This window comes from Rhea pennata, chromosome 2 (genome assembly GCF_028389875.1).
Source record: "Rhea pennata isolate bPtePen1 chromosome 2, bPtePen1.pri, whole genome shotgun sequence".
NCBI lineage: Eukaryota > Metazoa > Chordata > Aves > Rheiformes > Rheidae > Rhea > Rhea pennata.
In genome coordinates, this window is record NC_084664.1 from 15,545,606 (window position 1) to 15,561,506 (window position 15,901).

General features: G+C 36.1%; 1 protein-coding gene across 17 annotated transcripts in view; it reads left to right on the plus strand.

Moving 5' to 3' along the window:
• The window catches only part of PARD3 (par-3 family cell polarity regulator), a 470,717-nt gene that overhangs the window by 295,299 nt on the left and 159,517 nt on the right, over positions 1-15,901 (plus strand). For all 17 annotated transcript variants that reach the window (XM_062568908.1, XM_062568913.1, XM_062568911.1 and 14 more), the window contains 2 exons: positions 3,999-4,149; positions 11,549-11,738. In XM_062568908.1, coding sequence (XP_062424892.1) covers positions 3,999-4,149; positions 11,549-11,738 — 341 coding nt within the window. The remainder of the gene's footprint in view (positions 1-3,998; positions 4,150-11,548; positions 11,739-15,901) is intronic.

Below are 15,901 nucleotides of genomic sequence, written 5' to 3' on the forward strand. Positions count from 1 at the left end.
ACACATAGTGGGAGGGGGAAAAGAAAACAGAGCCAGACTCCTCTCAGTGGTGTCCAGTGAAAGGACAAGAGGAAATGGTCACAAATTGAAATACAGGAAATTCCATTTAAACATAAGAAAGAGCTTTTCTGCTGTGCGGGTGGTCAAACAGGGGAGCAGGTTGCCCCAGAGGTTGTGCAGTCTCCATCCTTGGAGATACTGAAAACGTGACTGGACATAGTCCTGGGCAACCTGTGCTAGGTGACCTTGCCTTGACCAGGGGATTGGTCAAGATGATCCCCAGAGGCCCCTTCCAACCCCAACCGTTCAGTGACTCTCAAGAGCCGTAGGAGTTGGTGCTACTCTTAGCGCTTAGCCCTTGCGGGAAGTGTATGGGAGCCACTTGCTGCCTAGCTTGCTTTCCTAGCCAGGCCTTTAATGCAGCTCAAGAATTTGTACATCTTTGTTTATGCTACCTATTCTTTATCAGTTAATCAAATTAGATTATACCAGGATGGCATTGATATCAGTGGGAAGGCATGTGTCACTCAAGCTCTTTTAGAAGTGACTTAGGAAGAGCGGTTTTTTATTTGAACTAATCTTACTGTGGGCAGGTGATCTTTATCTTACCCTCAGCACAAGTTCTAATTTTAATGTATATTTTCTTACAGACTTACTGTAAACGATGTTAGGAAAACATTTTTTGTAAAAGTCACCTTCTTGCCTAATTTTTGCTATTTTATAAAACATATTGCATCTTTCATTAAGTATTTGTGTAATTGGCTGTTGGTATCTTTATTTAAATACATCCTTTGAGATGCTAATTAGAAATGGAAAACATTTTTCTCATGAAAATGATAAAGTACGTGATTCACTTTAGAAAACATCTAAACACAGCACTCCTGCTATGTCTATTATATACACTGTAGTTTATTACTTTACTTGGTGTGAATTTCTATGTATTTCTCTGATTCATAGCTTTCTTCTTATCTGTATCTTTCTAAAAATCTGTTGAGACCTTCTTACAAATGCGTTTGAAAGTTGATGGGTCATCACATGAAAAAGGACTGTGATATGGTTCACTAAAAGCTGGACAGTTGTTACATAAAGTCAACAATATAGTACTAGGAAAATAAATCCCCAAACACTTTGATATTTTCGCATGTTATTGAAAGGCAATGAAATAAAGGTTAATTTATCATTTAACACATTTGTTGTACAAGTTTAAGCTCCTAAGCAGTCTAATATTTTTCCCACTCTTTTTTCTTACAGCATTTCAAAATTTAACATTTTTGTTCCTTTTTGGATTTGCTTTTGATTTCTTTAAATCGGAAGCTCAGAATATTGTTTAATTTACTTTTCAGTAAAGCTGTCAGTTGTAATCTGCATTTAAAAAAAATGGTAAAACAAATCCTCATTTCACAATTTAAACCTTATTGAGTCTAATTCACTTGCACTGCAAGTTTATTATTCTCCTGCAGCTTGACGTGCCTCCAATTGTAATTGTGTTGACCCTCCGATGCAGTAAATCTCCCCAGTGCTTATCAAACTGCGAGAGATAAGTCTACAATTTGGAACTTCATTAAATATCTCATTTATATTAAACAGATGATGGCTTTGAACAGAAATAATAATTTTTAAAGGCGGTGCGACCTCGGGCTGTGGTCTCAGCTACTTTGGAATGCAGCATTGCTCAGATCTCCACCCCTCGGTGTCCCGGGCAGCGAGCCAGTAACCAAATGTCACAAGTTGTTAGTCCATCCGGTTGACTTCAAAGCCTCTGTTGTGAAGACTGTAGTTAAGAGTGCTTTGTAGCCCTTGAAGCAGTTTAAATTTTTTTTTCATAGCATGTGTTTCTTTGTCATCTGTGAACTGCGGATGGAGTGATTAATAATGGGCATCTATTTAAGAAAAAACAAAACAAAACCAAAACAAACATGTTGCTTGTTATTGTAATTCCTGAAACCATGAACTGCTCCTTGTTTGCCCATTTACAGACCAGGCCTGTGCAATAAGCATTCTCAATTCCTGGTGGCTTTGTTCGATGTCTTGCAGAATTTGGTTCCTGCAGTATTTCAATACATATGAAAAACATGTGGTGGGTTTTGTATAAGGATATAAAGTATACACTTGAATATGAAAAGGTATGTTGGTCAGAACAAATAATGCCGTGATCTGTGAGGTGATGAGGTGATGTGATTGTCATGCAAAACATCTATTTTCTTAAATTTATTAGTTGCTTTTTTTTTGATTCAGGAGAGCTAGATTTAGTTCATGCTGTTTGCAAATGAATTGATTTAATGGTCTCAATGAAGCTTGTTTTATGCATTACCGAGGAACTAGAAGGATGCTAGAGCTCAAGTGAATCGCAAGCTTTACATGCAGTGAGGTTGGATGGTGAGGGGCTGAATGATGGCAGGGAAGTATTTTACCTCCGTGGTGGGTGACTGACAGCAGGTTATTGGTTGCTCAGGAGTCTCAGCTGAGTTTCCAGCGTACAGAGGCTCACCACACTCTGAGGTCCTGCAGTGGCAGTGTCAAGAGAGCTGCCGATTGTTAATGGGGCATCGAAACCAAACTATGTGATTTCAAACCTTTTTCTTTGCTTGACCTGCAAGGACTCTCCTCTTTGACAATCTGAGGGGCATACACAAGGAAAAAAGAGGTGACCAAACCCCACAAAGACTGAAGTAGGTCATCACTGGGAGCAGTCTAGTGATAGAGGACAACTGGGGCAGGAGAATGAATGTCTGTGCAGGCTTTTCCCCTGTTTACGTGGCCAAGCAACAAGTTTCTTTCTGCTTCTCCACCATACTTGAATTGGCTTTTAATGCGCCGCAGAGGCCTGTCTCGACCTGTGGTGGGCAGGGACCCGCTATTCCCGGGGCCTGTAGGGTTTTGCCGGTTCTGATTTTTGTGAATGTGACAAGATGCTGCAGTTGTAGCAGTAATTAGGGAAAATTCCCAACTGAAAGAAACATGTGAAATATCTGTCGCTGAGGGCAGGAAAGGCAGAGGAAAAAACTCCTCCTAAGCAGAAAAAAATAAAAATTAATGGGAAGCTACTTTTTTTTTCCTAGCTACAAAACCTTCCATTTTCCTTTCCTTTCCTTTTCCTTTCCTTTCCTTTTCCTTTCCTTTTCCTTTCCTTTTCCTTTTCCTTTTCCTTTTCCTTTTCCTTTTCCTTTTCCTTTTCCTTTTCCTTTTCCTTTTCCTTTTCCTTTTCCTTTTCCTTTTCCTTTTCCTTTTCCTTTTCCTTTTCCTTTTCCTTTTCCTTTTCCTTTTCCTTTTCCTTTTCCTTTCCTTTCCTTTCCTTTCCTTTCCTTTCCTTTCCTTTCCTTTCCTTTTTTCTTTTCTCTTTTCTTTTCTTTTCTTTTCTTTTCTTTTCTTTTCTTTTCTTTTCTTTTCTTTTCTTTTCTTTTCTTTTCTTTTCTTTTCTTTTCTTTTCTTTTCTTTTCTTTTCTTTTCTTTTCTTTTCTTTTCTTTTCTTTTCTTTTCTTTTTCCCCCTCACTACAAAACCTTTGCTTGGTTACTAATACATGTGATGGAGTTTCATGGAGGCTTCCATGATGATAGCATTTGAAAGGAAAATGCACCACTTCACAAAACATCAGCAGCTCAATTCCAACCGGGGCTCCTGTGCTGTGCTCCTGAAAGGAGTCTTGGTCTGACAGGCTGCCAGCGTGCGAAAGATGGCCCAGCTGTCTGTCCGATAACATTGCAAAAACTCAGTCTGTAGAAGAAATTGTGCAACAAAGAGACACTAAAATGTAATCTTTTTCCTCCCACGAATTTGCTGCTGAAAGATTTGAAATTTGACAGGGCACCATGGGAGGCGCAGTGCAAGTGGCGACAAAGTTGGTCATTAAGCAGAACTGTCATTGCAAATTATATTTGTCCAGGGCAAAAGGTTCTAGCTCATTTGGTGCCCAGACAGGTCCAGGCCTTAAGCAAGTTGTTACAGTTCCCCCATGCTGCTAAATGGATGCTCAGCGCTGATTTTCCTCTCTCTGCGCAGTTGGAGTCACCTGGGAGCCCCTCTGGGCCAGAGCTGCCTATAGAGACTATACTGGATGACAGGGAACGTAGGATTTCCCACTCCCTGTACAGCGGGATCGAGGGTCTCAGCGAATCGCCCACGAGGAATGCTGCGCTGAGTAGGATAATGGGTGAGTCGAGTGAACTCTGCTAATCAAACCTGGGCTTCAACCGTTCTGTGATTCATCGAAGGGTGATTAATGTGCGATTCCTGTGGGAAGCGGGGAAAATGAAAGTTGCACCGACCAATTTAAAACATGCCTTAAAATTGTTCCACAGAAGTCTTCTAGATAGGTTAATGTGAGAAAGAACGTCAATAAATGGATTTATAAAGTGAATTTCATATCCCGTGGCAGGTCGTGAAATAAATAACAGGAGCATTTAACGTTTTTTCCAGCGTCTGATCTGGGACAATAAATTGTTCATTAGTCTAGTCTGCATTTTGAGTCTTTATTCAAATTAAAAGTCAACGAGTCTTTCTATAAGGAATTTATAAGCATATTTCAGCATTTGTTCTCTATTTCAGTCATACTGATGCAACAATAACTAATGAAAATTTGCAGCCATTTATGATTATAGGGTATTTCATTATTTTGGTTGAATTTTTGCTTTGCAGGACATCAATTTTAAAGCCTCCTTACTTATTTTAAGCGTAGTTTGTTTAGTTTCCATGCCATACCATCTGCATGGCCCCAGTGAATAATAAGGTTATTAGCAGTTGCTGTGCAGCAGTTCAGCTTTCTATGTAGAGGTCTAGGTAATAAAGACTTTTTTTTTTTTTTTTTTTGCCACAGGAGTGGTCAGATTTACTGACTAGCATGGGATTGCTTGAAAGGATTTTCAAATTTTAAACAAAAAAAAACCCTGGTTTGATTAAAATCACACCTGACATAAACTGCGATTGCTTGCTTGAGTTGCAAGTTTTAAAAATAAAATACAACCATTAGATCTGCAACTTTTTTAGGGTGCTTGACACCCATGAACTATATTAGTAGAGGTTATTGCCATAAACTTGATATGAAGCAAGACTGAATTTAACTTTGAATACCTTAAGATAGATTTTCAGCTTTAGAAAGTGAAAGTCTGTGATTTGGGCCTTTTTTCCAGTTAAGAGTTGGCATATATGTTTTTCTGCGTGTATATGTTTTTTTTTTTTTTCATTTTTATCTTTTAGGAATTTTTTGTTCAGTAGCAAAATAACAATGTTGTTGAACTGTCTGAAAATCCACAATTTTGCTGTTAGGATAATCCATCAATTTTTTGTCTTTGTGTGTGCATTTGAGCAGCAGTAATTAAAATAAATCATGTTCTAATCTATTGCATTACATTTTGTACAAATCAGAAGAAATAATACATTCCATAATATCAAAGAAATAATACGTTCACACAGTCATATACATCTAAAGAAAAATATTTTTTTAATTTCTATATTTGTTGAAAAATGTAAGGAGTGATAAAATAATCTTAAGTCTTTAGCACTATTTTCCCAAATAAAAGACTAGTCAGTTTTCATATAGTTTCAGGGTTTTAGATAATGTATTTGAAAATCACTAACTTCTGCTTTTTCCATCCGTGATGCAGAGGATTTACATGTAGAACTCATATAAGCATTAATGAATTATCACTTAAACACCTTGTCCAGCCATGGGAGAACAGACCCGGAGAGCATCTGTGAGCACACATGTCAAGCAAAGCAGTGTAATTTCGCATCCCAGGAGCACAGGACTTGCCATGCCAAATCAAACTAGTGGTTCATCAAATCTGGTATCACTCCTTTAGCACTGGCCAATAACTGATGTTTCAACAACAACAACAACAAAATCTTTCCAAAACTCTTAAAATCTAATGCTTTTGGTTACAATGTACGCACGAAAACCCATCCTGCCTTTTGTAAGTTTTTCTTATAGTCTGAAACAGGCATTCTGATTTCTTCTAAGTCTGTGTTATTTTGAGAGACTAGGAACTATGTAGAAAGTTGGTTTAAAATTGGTTGTGACTTAAAACCACTGATGATTTAGTTAGAAGCACATGGAAGATCAAATCATGCCTGAACCACATAGTAAATGTGATATAGTCCACCATAACTGAAAACTGATTTTTTTTAGTGCCGTGTCATTCTCTTCTGCAATCACTGTAGTTTCACAAAGCTGTAATGTTTAAATCCATGAGAATAATCTCAGAACTTTTAGTTTCCCAGGGATGTATATGTGGTGTTATGTAACTGTTCAAAAACATTTTCCTCTCTTGAAAATTGACTTAAAAGCCAACTTTAGTCATAAGAACAGTCTGGCTGAGTAAAACTGGAGATCTTTGAGAACTGTGTCTGGCCATGAAGACAAGCGAAGAGGCCATGCTGGTTTCCCGGATACTCTCCCAGTATCTGGTGGCCTGCTGTCTTAGGGCCTCCATGGTTCAGCTGGTGACTTTTTATTTAGCCCTCGGAAGATTTAACAATGTAAACTTGTAGCGTTCTTGGTACCTTGTGGCGAGGAGCTCACAGTTGGATCTCGTATGTGAAAGACTCTGTCTTTCTGTGTCTTTTACTGTCACATAAAATTGATGGCTTTACACTTTCTCCCTTCCTAAATCAGTCTGTTCAAAAGTGATAATCTCAAGATTTGAAAAGTTCCCACTCCCCTCAGTCTTTTCTCAAAATTGGACAACAAACAAAAGTCCATTTTTAAATGACTTTTAAAGAAATATATCTAATGTAATTTTCAAGAAAGATATTTAAGACTGTTTTCTTGCTCTTTCAGTCTAACTGACAACAGGATCTAGTTGTCTGAGCCTTTTGAGAGACTGGAAATAAAGTACCAATTTTAAAACACTATTTAAATTATAGAAGAAACATTTGCTTACTGCAAGAGGACTACATGAAAATTTTAAAGTTTCTAGTGATTCTTATGTAATCTACTTCTTTTCTAGAAGATGATTATTGCTACTAATTTTCTTATGCTTTTTCATCTGATAATATTTCACTGAAAGATTTTAGGGAGAAGAGATCCCTCTTTCTGTTTTCAAGGACTGATATTTTTGTTTTGACCAGTTTGTTTCTTTTTTGCTTTAAAAATATGACGACTAGAATAAATCCTTCTTTTTATTTATTTATTTTTAATGTTTTCCTACAGCCTCTTTGTAGTATTCTAGTTTGTTTAGCTATGTGATTAAAAATTCAAGTCTTTGTTTCTGATATACTCTTCTTAAATGTCATCCCGTATGCTTCTGGGTTTTGCAATACGCAAATGCATAGCTGCTATCTAGATGAATTATTCTTATTGAACAAACAGCTTAATACAAGTTGCCTTTCATCCTTTTCTTTTAGCTGCTGATAGTTTCTTATGAAGGTGGCAGGTTTTGTTGCTAAAGGTGACTGAACAGAAGTTATTTATTGAGGGTACACAGAATAACAATGACTTGCACTGAATTTACTTTTCATCCTTCAGGATCCCCCAGAAGAACAAACTACGGTACTTGCTACACAACAGGGATTACTTTGTTCTCTATGTAAATAATTATTGTCTTTGGGATACAATCAGGAGGAAGCACTACAGAAAAATTCAAAGCAGGAGATGTAGAGTCTGTGTGTCAATTAAATGAAAATTATGCTTTACAAGCCCAGTGCAGTTCCCAACTAACAATTTATTCAGAACATGGTGATCTGCTATGGCACTCTTGGAAGTCTGAGCATCCTCTTCAGATCCAAAGTCTGGACAGAGTTGAGACAACCAAATGATAGCTCTTTCATTACTGCATCTGTTTCAATGATTGGTTCTTGGAGTTGCTTCAAATAAGTAGAAGATAAAGATACTGCTAGATTTCCTGTTCTTTCTTTCTGTAGTGTCACTGACTTTCCTTAGATGTTCCCCATAACAAGTAATTCCAGTCCCATATCTATTTAGCATGGGAAGTCAGTTGATGCGGACGTTTTGCCACAACTCAGTATGTTGATATGGACAAAGGGTCTGTTAGTAACAAATAAGTACATGAAGGTCTGGATAAATTCTTATTTCTCACTGCACATTTATCTGTATTTCTCCTGTAGGAATATCTTATAATTGTTATCATCGTAACTATTTTTTTATTGTTTCTATTATTATTTTATTGTCTTCTATACTTGTAGAAATAAGGCATTATCTTGAGATTGCCAATACATTTTCTATGTAAGTGTTTTAATTTTGGGGGGATTTTCTAACATGATCAATAATTCATTATTCATCACAAACTAGTAGTTGCTGATGTTTTGGTCTGGCAGGTCAGGACTCACTTGGCATGTCAGAGCAAGAAGGGCTCTCTAGTTTCTGGTGGAAGAAGCTTGAAGTGTATGGTTGCTCTGAATCACACAATATCAAAATGCTCATGAAAATCAGCACTAAAGTAATGCTTGGATTTGAGTAATCCTCATGAGGGTGTTCAATAGATTAAAAAAAAAAAAAAAGAAAAAAAAATGCTTACAACTTCTTCCCTTTAAAGAGAGAGCAATAGCAAAAGTACAAGAAGTAGGCAAGATATCACAGGATGACTTAGTCTTCCAGACTGAGTCTAGCTGGGGAACCAAGTTATTTCAGGAAAGAACTTAAGCAGACTCCTGGGCTTTCCAAGATTGCAAAGGACTTTCTGGGACCTGTAGTAGCTGGGTCCTTTGTGAGTATGATTGTCGTTCACTTTCTATAGTGTATATGTACAGGTTTTTTGGAGAGCTTTATCTTCATGATGTAATTTAAGTCCAAACTATTTTCAAGTCAAGTTATGGTGATTGACATATTTTTCCTTCTAAGTGAAAAGTCCTGATAGAGCTGGAGACCAGCCATGTGGTACAGAAACTCTGAGACTTTGCTTTTTCTGCAAAGGCAGCATGTCGTCTTACCATATCCTTGGCATGGTCATCAGGGTCTAGATTGGTTACTGCAAGAAATTTGAGCCTCATCATGTGATATGTGATGCCCTTGAAAGGGCGAATATTTTCCCTTCTTTATTACCTCGTCCAAAATACTACCTATTATTACAGATTACCATACTGAAGTTGGATGAATGTAGGCCCAACTGGACCTCAAGAGAACTCAGTTGCTAAATTAAATAGGGCTTTTCTAGCCTAAGAGAATATTATTGTCATTGAGAGGTTTGTAGACAGCTCGAGCAAAGCCTCATATTTGTAGATTGGTTGCGATATACTGCAGCTTACTGGGTTTAAATTTCTTTGAGGTTTCCTTGTAATATTTCTCAGAACGCTTGCGGAGTTACTTTTTGCCGAGGGTATTTTTCTGTCCGCTTTAACTGAGCCCTCTACAAAGTTCTTGTTGACTCCCGTGCTGAGGTACGTCGAGCAGCGTGCTTTCGAGGTGAAGCCCTTCACCTGCTTTTAGCTTCATCTGCAGTGAAAAGCATAGGCACGTCACATGGTTTTTCTCCTTAATTCCAAAGCAACTATTAAAATGTCACTCTTCACCCTTGTCAGATATAAAGAAGGGTAGAGAAAAGTTAAAAACGTTACTGAATTATTGTAGCCTCTCAAACGGGAAGTTCAATCTGCAGAATGCCATAAGGTTATACCTTTTCACAATGAATTCTTTGGAGACATTATTAACTACACAGTTAACAATCTTGTAGACATTATGTTTGGAAAGAAGTACATTACCAGGCTAAACATTAACCTGTCCATCAAAGAAGCTATTGCTGGGCAAAGAATCAGCTGTTATGCAAACTGAACGCATTCATTTCCCTTTGACAGTGATGAGTTGTTTGCCAGGCAGTACCTTTTTCTTCCAGTTACTTTCACCGTTTTAAAAATTCTCTTTTGAAGCCAGGTTTCCCCCCTTTGGAAAACTATACAGAATGTATCATCTAGTGCTGCAATGATTTTAGCTAGCAGTGCGGTAATTATCTAATTAATCTTTATGCATAAGTTTTTTTCTGGAACAATTAACACTTGAAGGAAGTCAGAGTGACTGACACATGTTTCCAAAAAAAGGGAGAGGGAGAGTTGTTTCCTCTAATTCCATACAGTCTTACAACATTTCTGTATTTGTTTTAAGAATAAAGTGTGAAAGTATTTGATGTGGACACATAAGCAGTTAATGTTATGAAAATGTAAATAAATGTTATATATTGTTACTCAGTGCCTCATCATTTTGTAATAATTCACATTCTGCTGTTGGATTAAACTGGTGGTATTCCCTCATGAGATATGACACTTTTACTAATTGTTTTGGTGTGATAATGCATTTCCAGTAGCAAAAGTCTTGCCATGTAATGATCTTTCGTTTCAAGTTATGTTGAGTGTAGTAAGGTTAGGGCCAAACTTTGTAAATAACAGTTTTTTTTTAAGTCAGGCATCAATATCTAGCAGGAAAAAAGTATTTCTAGAGAGGTTCTGTAACAGAAAAAATTTTAGCAGCTAGTGTGAAGGAATTAACCACTGCCTCGGATAACTGAACAATTTTCCTCTGATTTGCAAATCATTGCTTTGCTTTTAACAAATGCAGTTTTAGCTTAGTGTTTCTCAATACTGACATAACCAGTGTTTATTTGAAGTTAAGTCTTCAAGAGGAATCATTCTATATTTCTACCTTCTTCCAAATAATATTATATAATTCTCATTCTCCTATATCCATGCCTCATGCATATACTGAAAAACAGAAGTTTTCAACTTAAACCATTAGTATGTTACAAAGCATTGTAGTAAAAACTGTCCTTTCTTGCATTCTTTGTAGATGTTAAGTCTGTTTTGATGACATAAAGTTGACATAAAGGCTTTTATTTGGAAACAGTACTTTACTAGTTTGTAAGAATCCTGTGAATATCATCTTTTAACTACTGTGCTGAATTAGCCCAAAAGTCTGCATACAAATAAAGAACAAAGTCGAGTCCTTATTATGTCTCTTTCCTATATGCGATGGCTCTAACTTCACCATTTTAATGTTGGTGTCAGAACGTACATGAATTTTCCTGGGAAGAGAATGAAGACAGATTTTTCTTTTCTTCTTCTTCTTCTTCTTTTTTTTTTTTTTTTTTTTTTTTTGATATATCTATCTCAAGTGAAATGTTTATTTCTATGTTTGAAGCCTATAAGGTGCCCATAGATTATTTTTCTAAAGGGTACAATAGACAATTTTCCAAATTTGGATTTTTGATTTTGCTGGTTTTAGCTGTGAGTTCTCATCACCTTTCACAATTCGTAACTTTGTGTGGGCGTTGTAACATGGTTCCAAGTTCCTAGTCAAGTAAGTTTCAAATGCCATTTGTACGGCATCTGATCATGAGAGGTGATGAGTTTTGTCAGCCCTCATTGAACTTCTCCAAGTCTTCAGCAGAGTTTGAAGAGATTACTTTAGGCTGCAGGGACATGTTGTTTTTCAGACCTCTGCATAGGAATACTTATAAAGTGAGACGTATTTAATTTTAATATCTATGTTATGTCACTCTTATCAGGAGCACGGTAGTTTGACATGACGTTTTATCAGTTGCAGTTATATATTATTCAAGGCTTTCGCTGCCATTATTTATTTTTTTGTCTTTTTCTCTTTTATTGTTCAGGTAAATATCAGCTGTCTCCAACGGTGAACATGCCCCAAGATGACACAGTCATTATCGAAGATGACAGGCTGTCGGTACTCCCTCCACATCTCTCTGACCAGTCGTCATCCAGTTCCCATGATGATGTTGGGTTTGGTACCGTTGATGCTGGTGGATGGGCTAAAGCTGCAATTAATGAGTCAACAGACTGGTAAGAGCATGGTTTAAGGGAAGCAAACAGTAGATGATTGCAGTTAAGTCTTTTTCTTTAGTTTAATTTCTGACTGCTGCTAGTATTAATCTTCATCCTTTTTTCCATCCTCATAGTTAGATTACTCTATTTTCAAACTTGTAATTGTCCCTATTTCAATAAGTGAATCTGTACAGATAATTTGTTAGACTTTTTGCTTCTCGGTGCATAGTATTGTGCTATCTCAAAGCACGTTTGTGGAAGTGTTACTGATTATTATTAACACCAAATCAGCATATAGCTGTGTTAATTTGGTTATTTAATATTAATTCATTTGCCAACTAAGCTAGCTTTTGTAAAAAAGCTTTGCTAAGTTTAAACACTTGAGGTTGTAAAAAATTAAATATGAATTTTGGTCAGAAATTTTCATTAGTAAATTTCACTGTAGATATATTTCTACCTTTATTAAGCAAAGATTTTATTTTTATATTCCAGCATATATTTAGGAGCCTTTTAGTATCTCTGTATACTTCATTGATTTTCCTAATAACATGCAGTAATTTTAAAATCTGCTTAGAAGTCAAGGGAGCTCTTTGTGTTGCACCATTAGTGTTAATGCTTGTACAACAAGAACTAGTCAAGATTTTTTATTATACAGGCAGTGATGCCTTTTGTATAATAATACGGTTTGTAACCATCATGAAAAGGCAGTACACTGCAGTAGTTCCACTTTTTAAAATATGAAAAGTAACCTTATATATTTAATCTATAATAAAAATAATTTCTGTAAATTCTAGGCTGACTTTCTAATGACTTCTATACATATAAGAGTCTTAATGAGGGATGCATTGAGTTCCATTATTGACTGGCTTATGCTCCTGGCAAGAAATACCGTTTATTGCTTAGTTAATACAGTTAGTACAGATCTAAGATTTAATCTGCAAGTCCTGTAATTTTCAATAGCAACAGCAAAATTCAAGTGTATACCTCTTGGTACAATGTACAGAAATACAGTGCCACTTCTTAAAGCTAGATAATTACCACAAATGGCATGAAATATATGAATTTTCTTATTTCTCTTGTCTCTTGGGTCTGTTATGAATGTGTCAGTGATATCTTAATAAAACAAAAATAGCACCTGTCAGCTGATATACACCGGTCAGCTTCTTTCTCATATTAGTTTATTTGATATCAGGTCCAGGAACTGAGTTCTGTATTTTAAACACTGTTTTAATGGTTATATTAAAAAGTAACTTTTTTCCATCCTCATCTGCCTTTTTTTAATGTTGCAGCTCTTCTCTTGGAAAAGTGATACCTGTAATTTGGGCCCTTGAAAAGTCCATCTGTCTATTGTAAAAGCTTTTAGAGCTGAAAATCTGAGATGTTTAAATAGAACAGTACTCAAGACTGCACATAATAGCTTATTGCTGAGTGAATTTTTTAGCCGAATGTGAGCAAAAACCTACAGCACAAAATAAAAGCCCATTTGAAACCTGCAGATGGTTTTACATTTACTTCTGCACTCTTTCTTACTATTCGTATACTACTTTGGAAATGACAGTAACAGTAAAGAAAATAGGAATTAGATATCGTGGAATTCATCATGCTCAAAAGCCTTAAACCTTTGTGAGAATTTGTAGAGGTCTTCAGATAAAAATGCACTTAAAGGGGTAGATCAGTATACTACCTTACTATGTAATGTATTCTATTTGTAAAAAAATAAATAGCAGTAGAAGTAGATTGTTGCATTAATTTCCTGCTGCTAATGGATGAAGGAAGACTTGTAAAATGAAGGTGCATTGTATGATTTTGCTGGGAGGCACAAAGGGTAAAACTAAGAATATGGATGAAGGGTTATCCAAACAAGAATGGCAGCTGTTCTGAATCACAGAAGAAAATGTAAGCTTTTCCAGCCTGACAATATCTCCCTAATCCTTGATGAAAATGTTATGAAAACAAAGGGGCAATAAGACAGGATTAATAAGTGGAATTTTAATAACATTGAGGGTCAGAAGACGGTTACATTCTTTTAAGGATCAGCTGTCATTCCAGAAATCTTATTTGTTTAGTATGCTAGAATATAGTAAATTACGTTTGGCATTGCTTAATGAGTTGCATTAATAAAAGACAGAAGGTGAATTTAATGTAGCTGAAAATATTAAAATGAGGCATTTTGGGGGTATTAGTTACTCTGCGGTTCTCACTGGCTTTTCCAGTTTTGGATCTTCGCTGGTGCTTATGAGTGCTTTTGAGCCAAGTACATGTATTCAAACTTTTGCGAACTACCTCTTTCCTAACTACTAAAACACACCTGTCAGTTGTTAATATTAGAAATAAACCTAGGCATGAAAATTGATGACATTACATAGGACTCTGATATTTGTAGTGTAAGAACATACGAGAATTAGTGGTAGTAGAGTGTATTTATGGTGCTAAGTAGTGCCTTTAGTATTCAGGATACTTTGCAAACATAGAGTAAATGCCTGTAATAACTGTGCATGGGAGACAGGTGTGATGAGTGCAGATAAAGGAAACTCAGAGGAAACCCTTAAAAAACGATGTCAGTAGAAAAGCTGGGATTTGATGCCCAGAATTGCTCTTGTGTTCGGATCATGCTGTTCTCTTGATAATCTGTGGTACCCTTTTGAAATTTAATTCGGCTTCTGAGTTTTATCATGATATTAGGACTTTAAATGAATATATACGTGGAGGTTGTATTTACGTGGAAATGATATTTAATATTATTAGGACTTTATATGTGCAGCTTAAAGTGAGTGGTTATATGGGCAAGCTCACATGAAAAAGGGAGCAGAGGACCAAAACAGCTAGTTTAAGAAATTCCCCCACCTGAATCACAAGCGATGCGTTACGTTCAGCAAGATAAAGCTGGTCGTCTTTACCTAAAGTGAGCTGTATTAACAAATGTTACTAAAGAAAATTCTCACTTAGTACAATAATATTTTTCAAGTGTTCAGAGATGATGTTGACTAGTAGTGAACCGGAAACTCTTGTGTGGCCTTGAGAAAGTCATTTATGATCTGATTATGAAAGGTGTTGAAAGCCTGTAAGTTCAGCTGAGTCATGCAGAGTGCGTTCGCAAACTTACATGGTTCGTACTCAGCTACGAGTTGCACTGCTGCAAATGCAGTAAGTATAGGTATTGGTCTTGTCTGTTTTATCTTTTTATTGTATGGAGATAATAATTTTTACCTATTTTGTGGGAGTGAGTATGAGGACTAAATAGTTATTTTTTGGTTCAGGCTTTGATTCAATTGAGCCTTTAAGCATATGCTTGGAAACGTTGCTAAATTGTGCAGACATCTCAGAAATAGTTGCTGTAATTAAATGTAAAACATTATGAGCCTGAGCCAGAAACATTAAAGTCAAAAGCCACTTGACATTGACTTTATTCATATAAGCTCTGATCCTGCTCTCATTTAAGTATTATATGCTTGTCACATGCACATATCTTATTATTTGTAAATCTACTGCTACTAGACTGAATTTTCTCTAAGCTGCCTAGGAATGCGGGTAGTGATTTTCATCACTTCTAGTAGCTATACTTTTCCTTACCTCTGCTCATTGTCATGCATAATATGCAGGTATTTCTTGATCCAAGATACTTTTTTAAATTATAGTATGTGACATACATAACATAATCTAAAAGTTTAAGTTTACATATTTTATACTTAGTTTATTACAAGGTACAAGGGAATACAATTTTCTATTGTATTCCCTTACAACAGAAAATAACACTTTTGAAATGTACTGAACGGAAACATATATGTATACAACATTTTGAATGATATTTGATCTAGAGATCTCAATTTCAAAATATTTAATTTTTTTTTAATCTTGACAACAATCAAAGAGGAGAATGTCTTTTGAGAGATATTTCATATTGGATGGGGAAGATGGTGCAAAATACTCTATTTGGGTTATTTTACACTTGTGCTTTCTTTTTATGCATGATGAAGTAGAAATCTAATTTTTTTGGCCTTGCCTTCAGGCTATTTTTGGTACTGACCCCTTGTTCCTGAAGTCAGATGCACCCTTAGGTGTGAATTTCCTTTTGCTTCGTTTATTAGCTGTAAGTGATGTTGCAAAGCTTTTTTTAAACAAACAAACAAACAAACAAAACAACAAAAAAGCAAGAGATTCCTAAGGTGGCGGTGGCTGTTTTT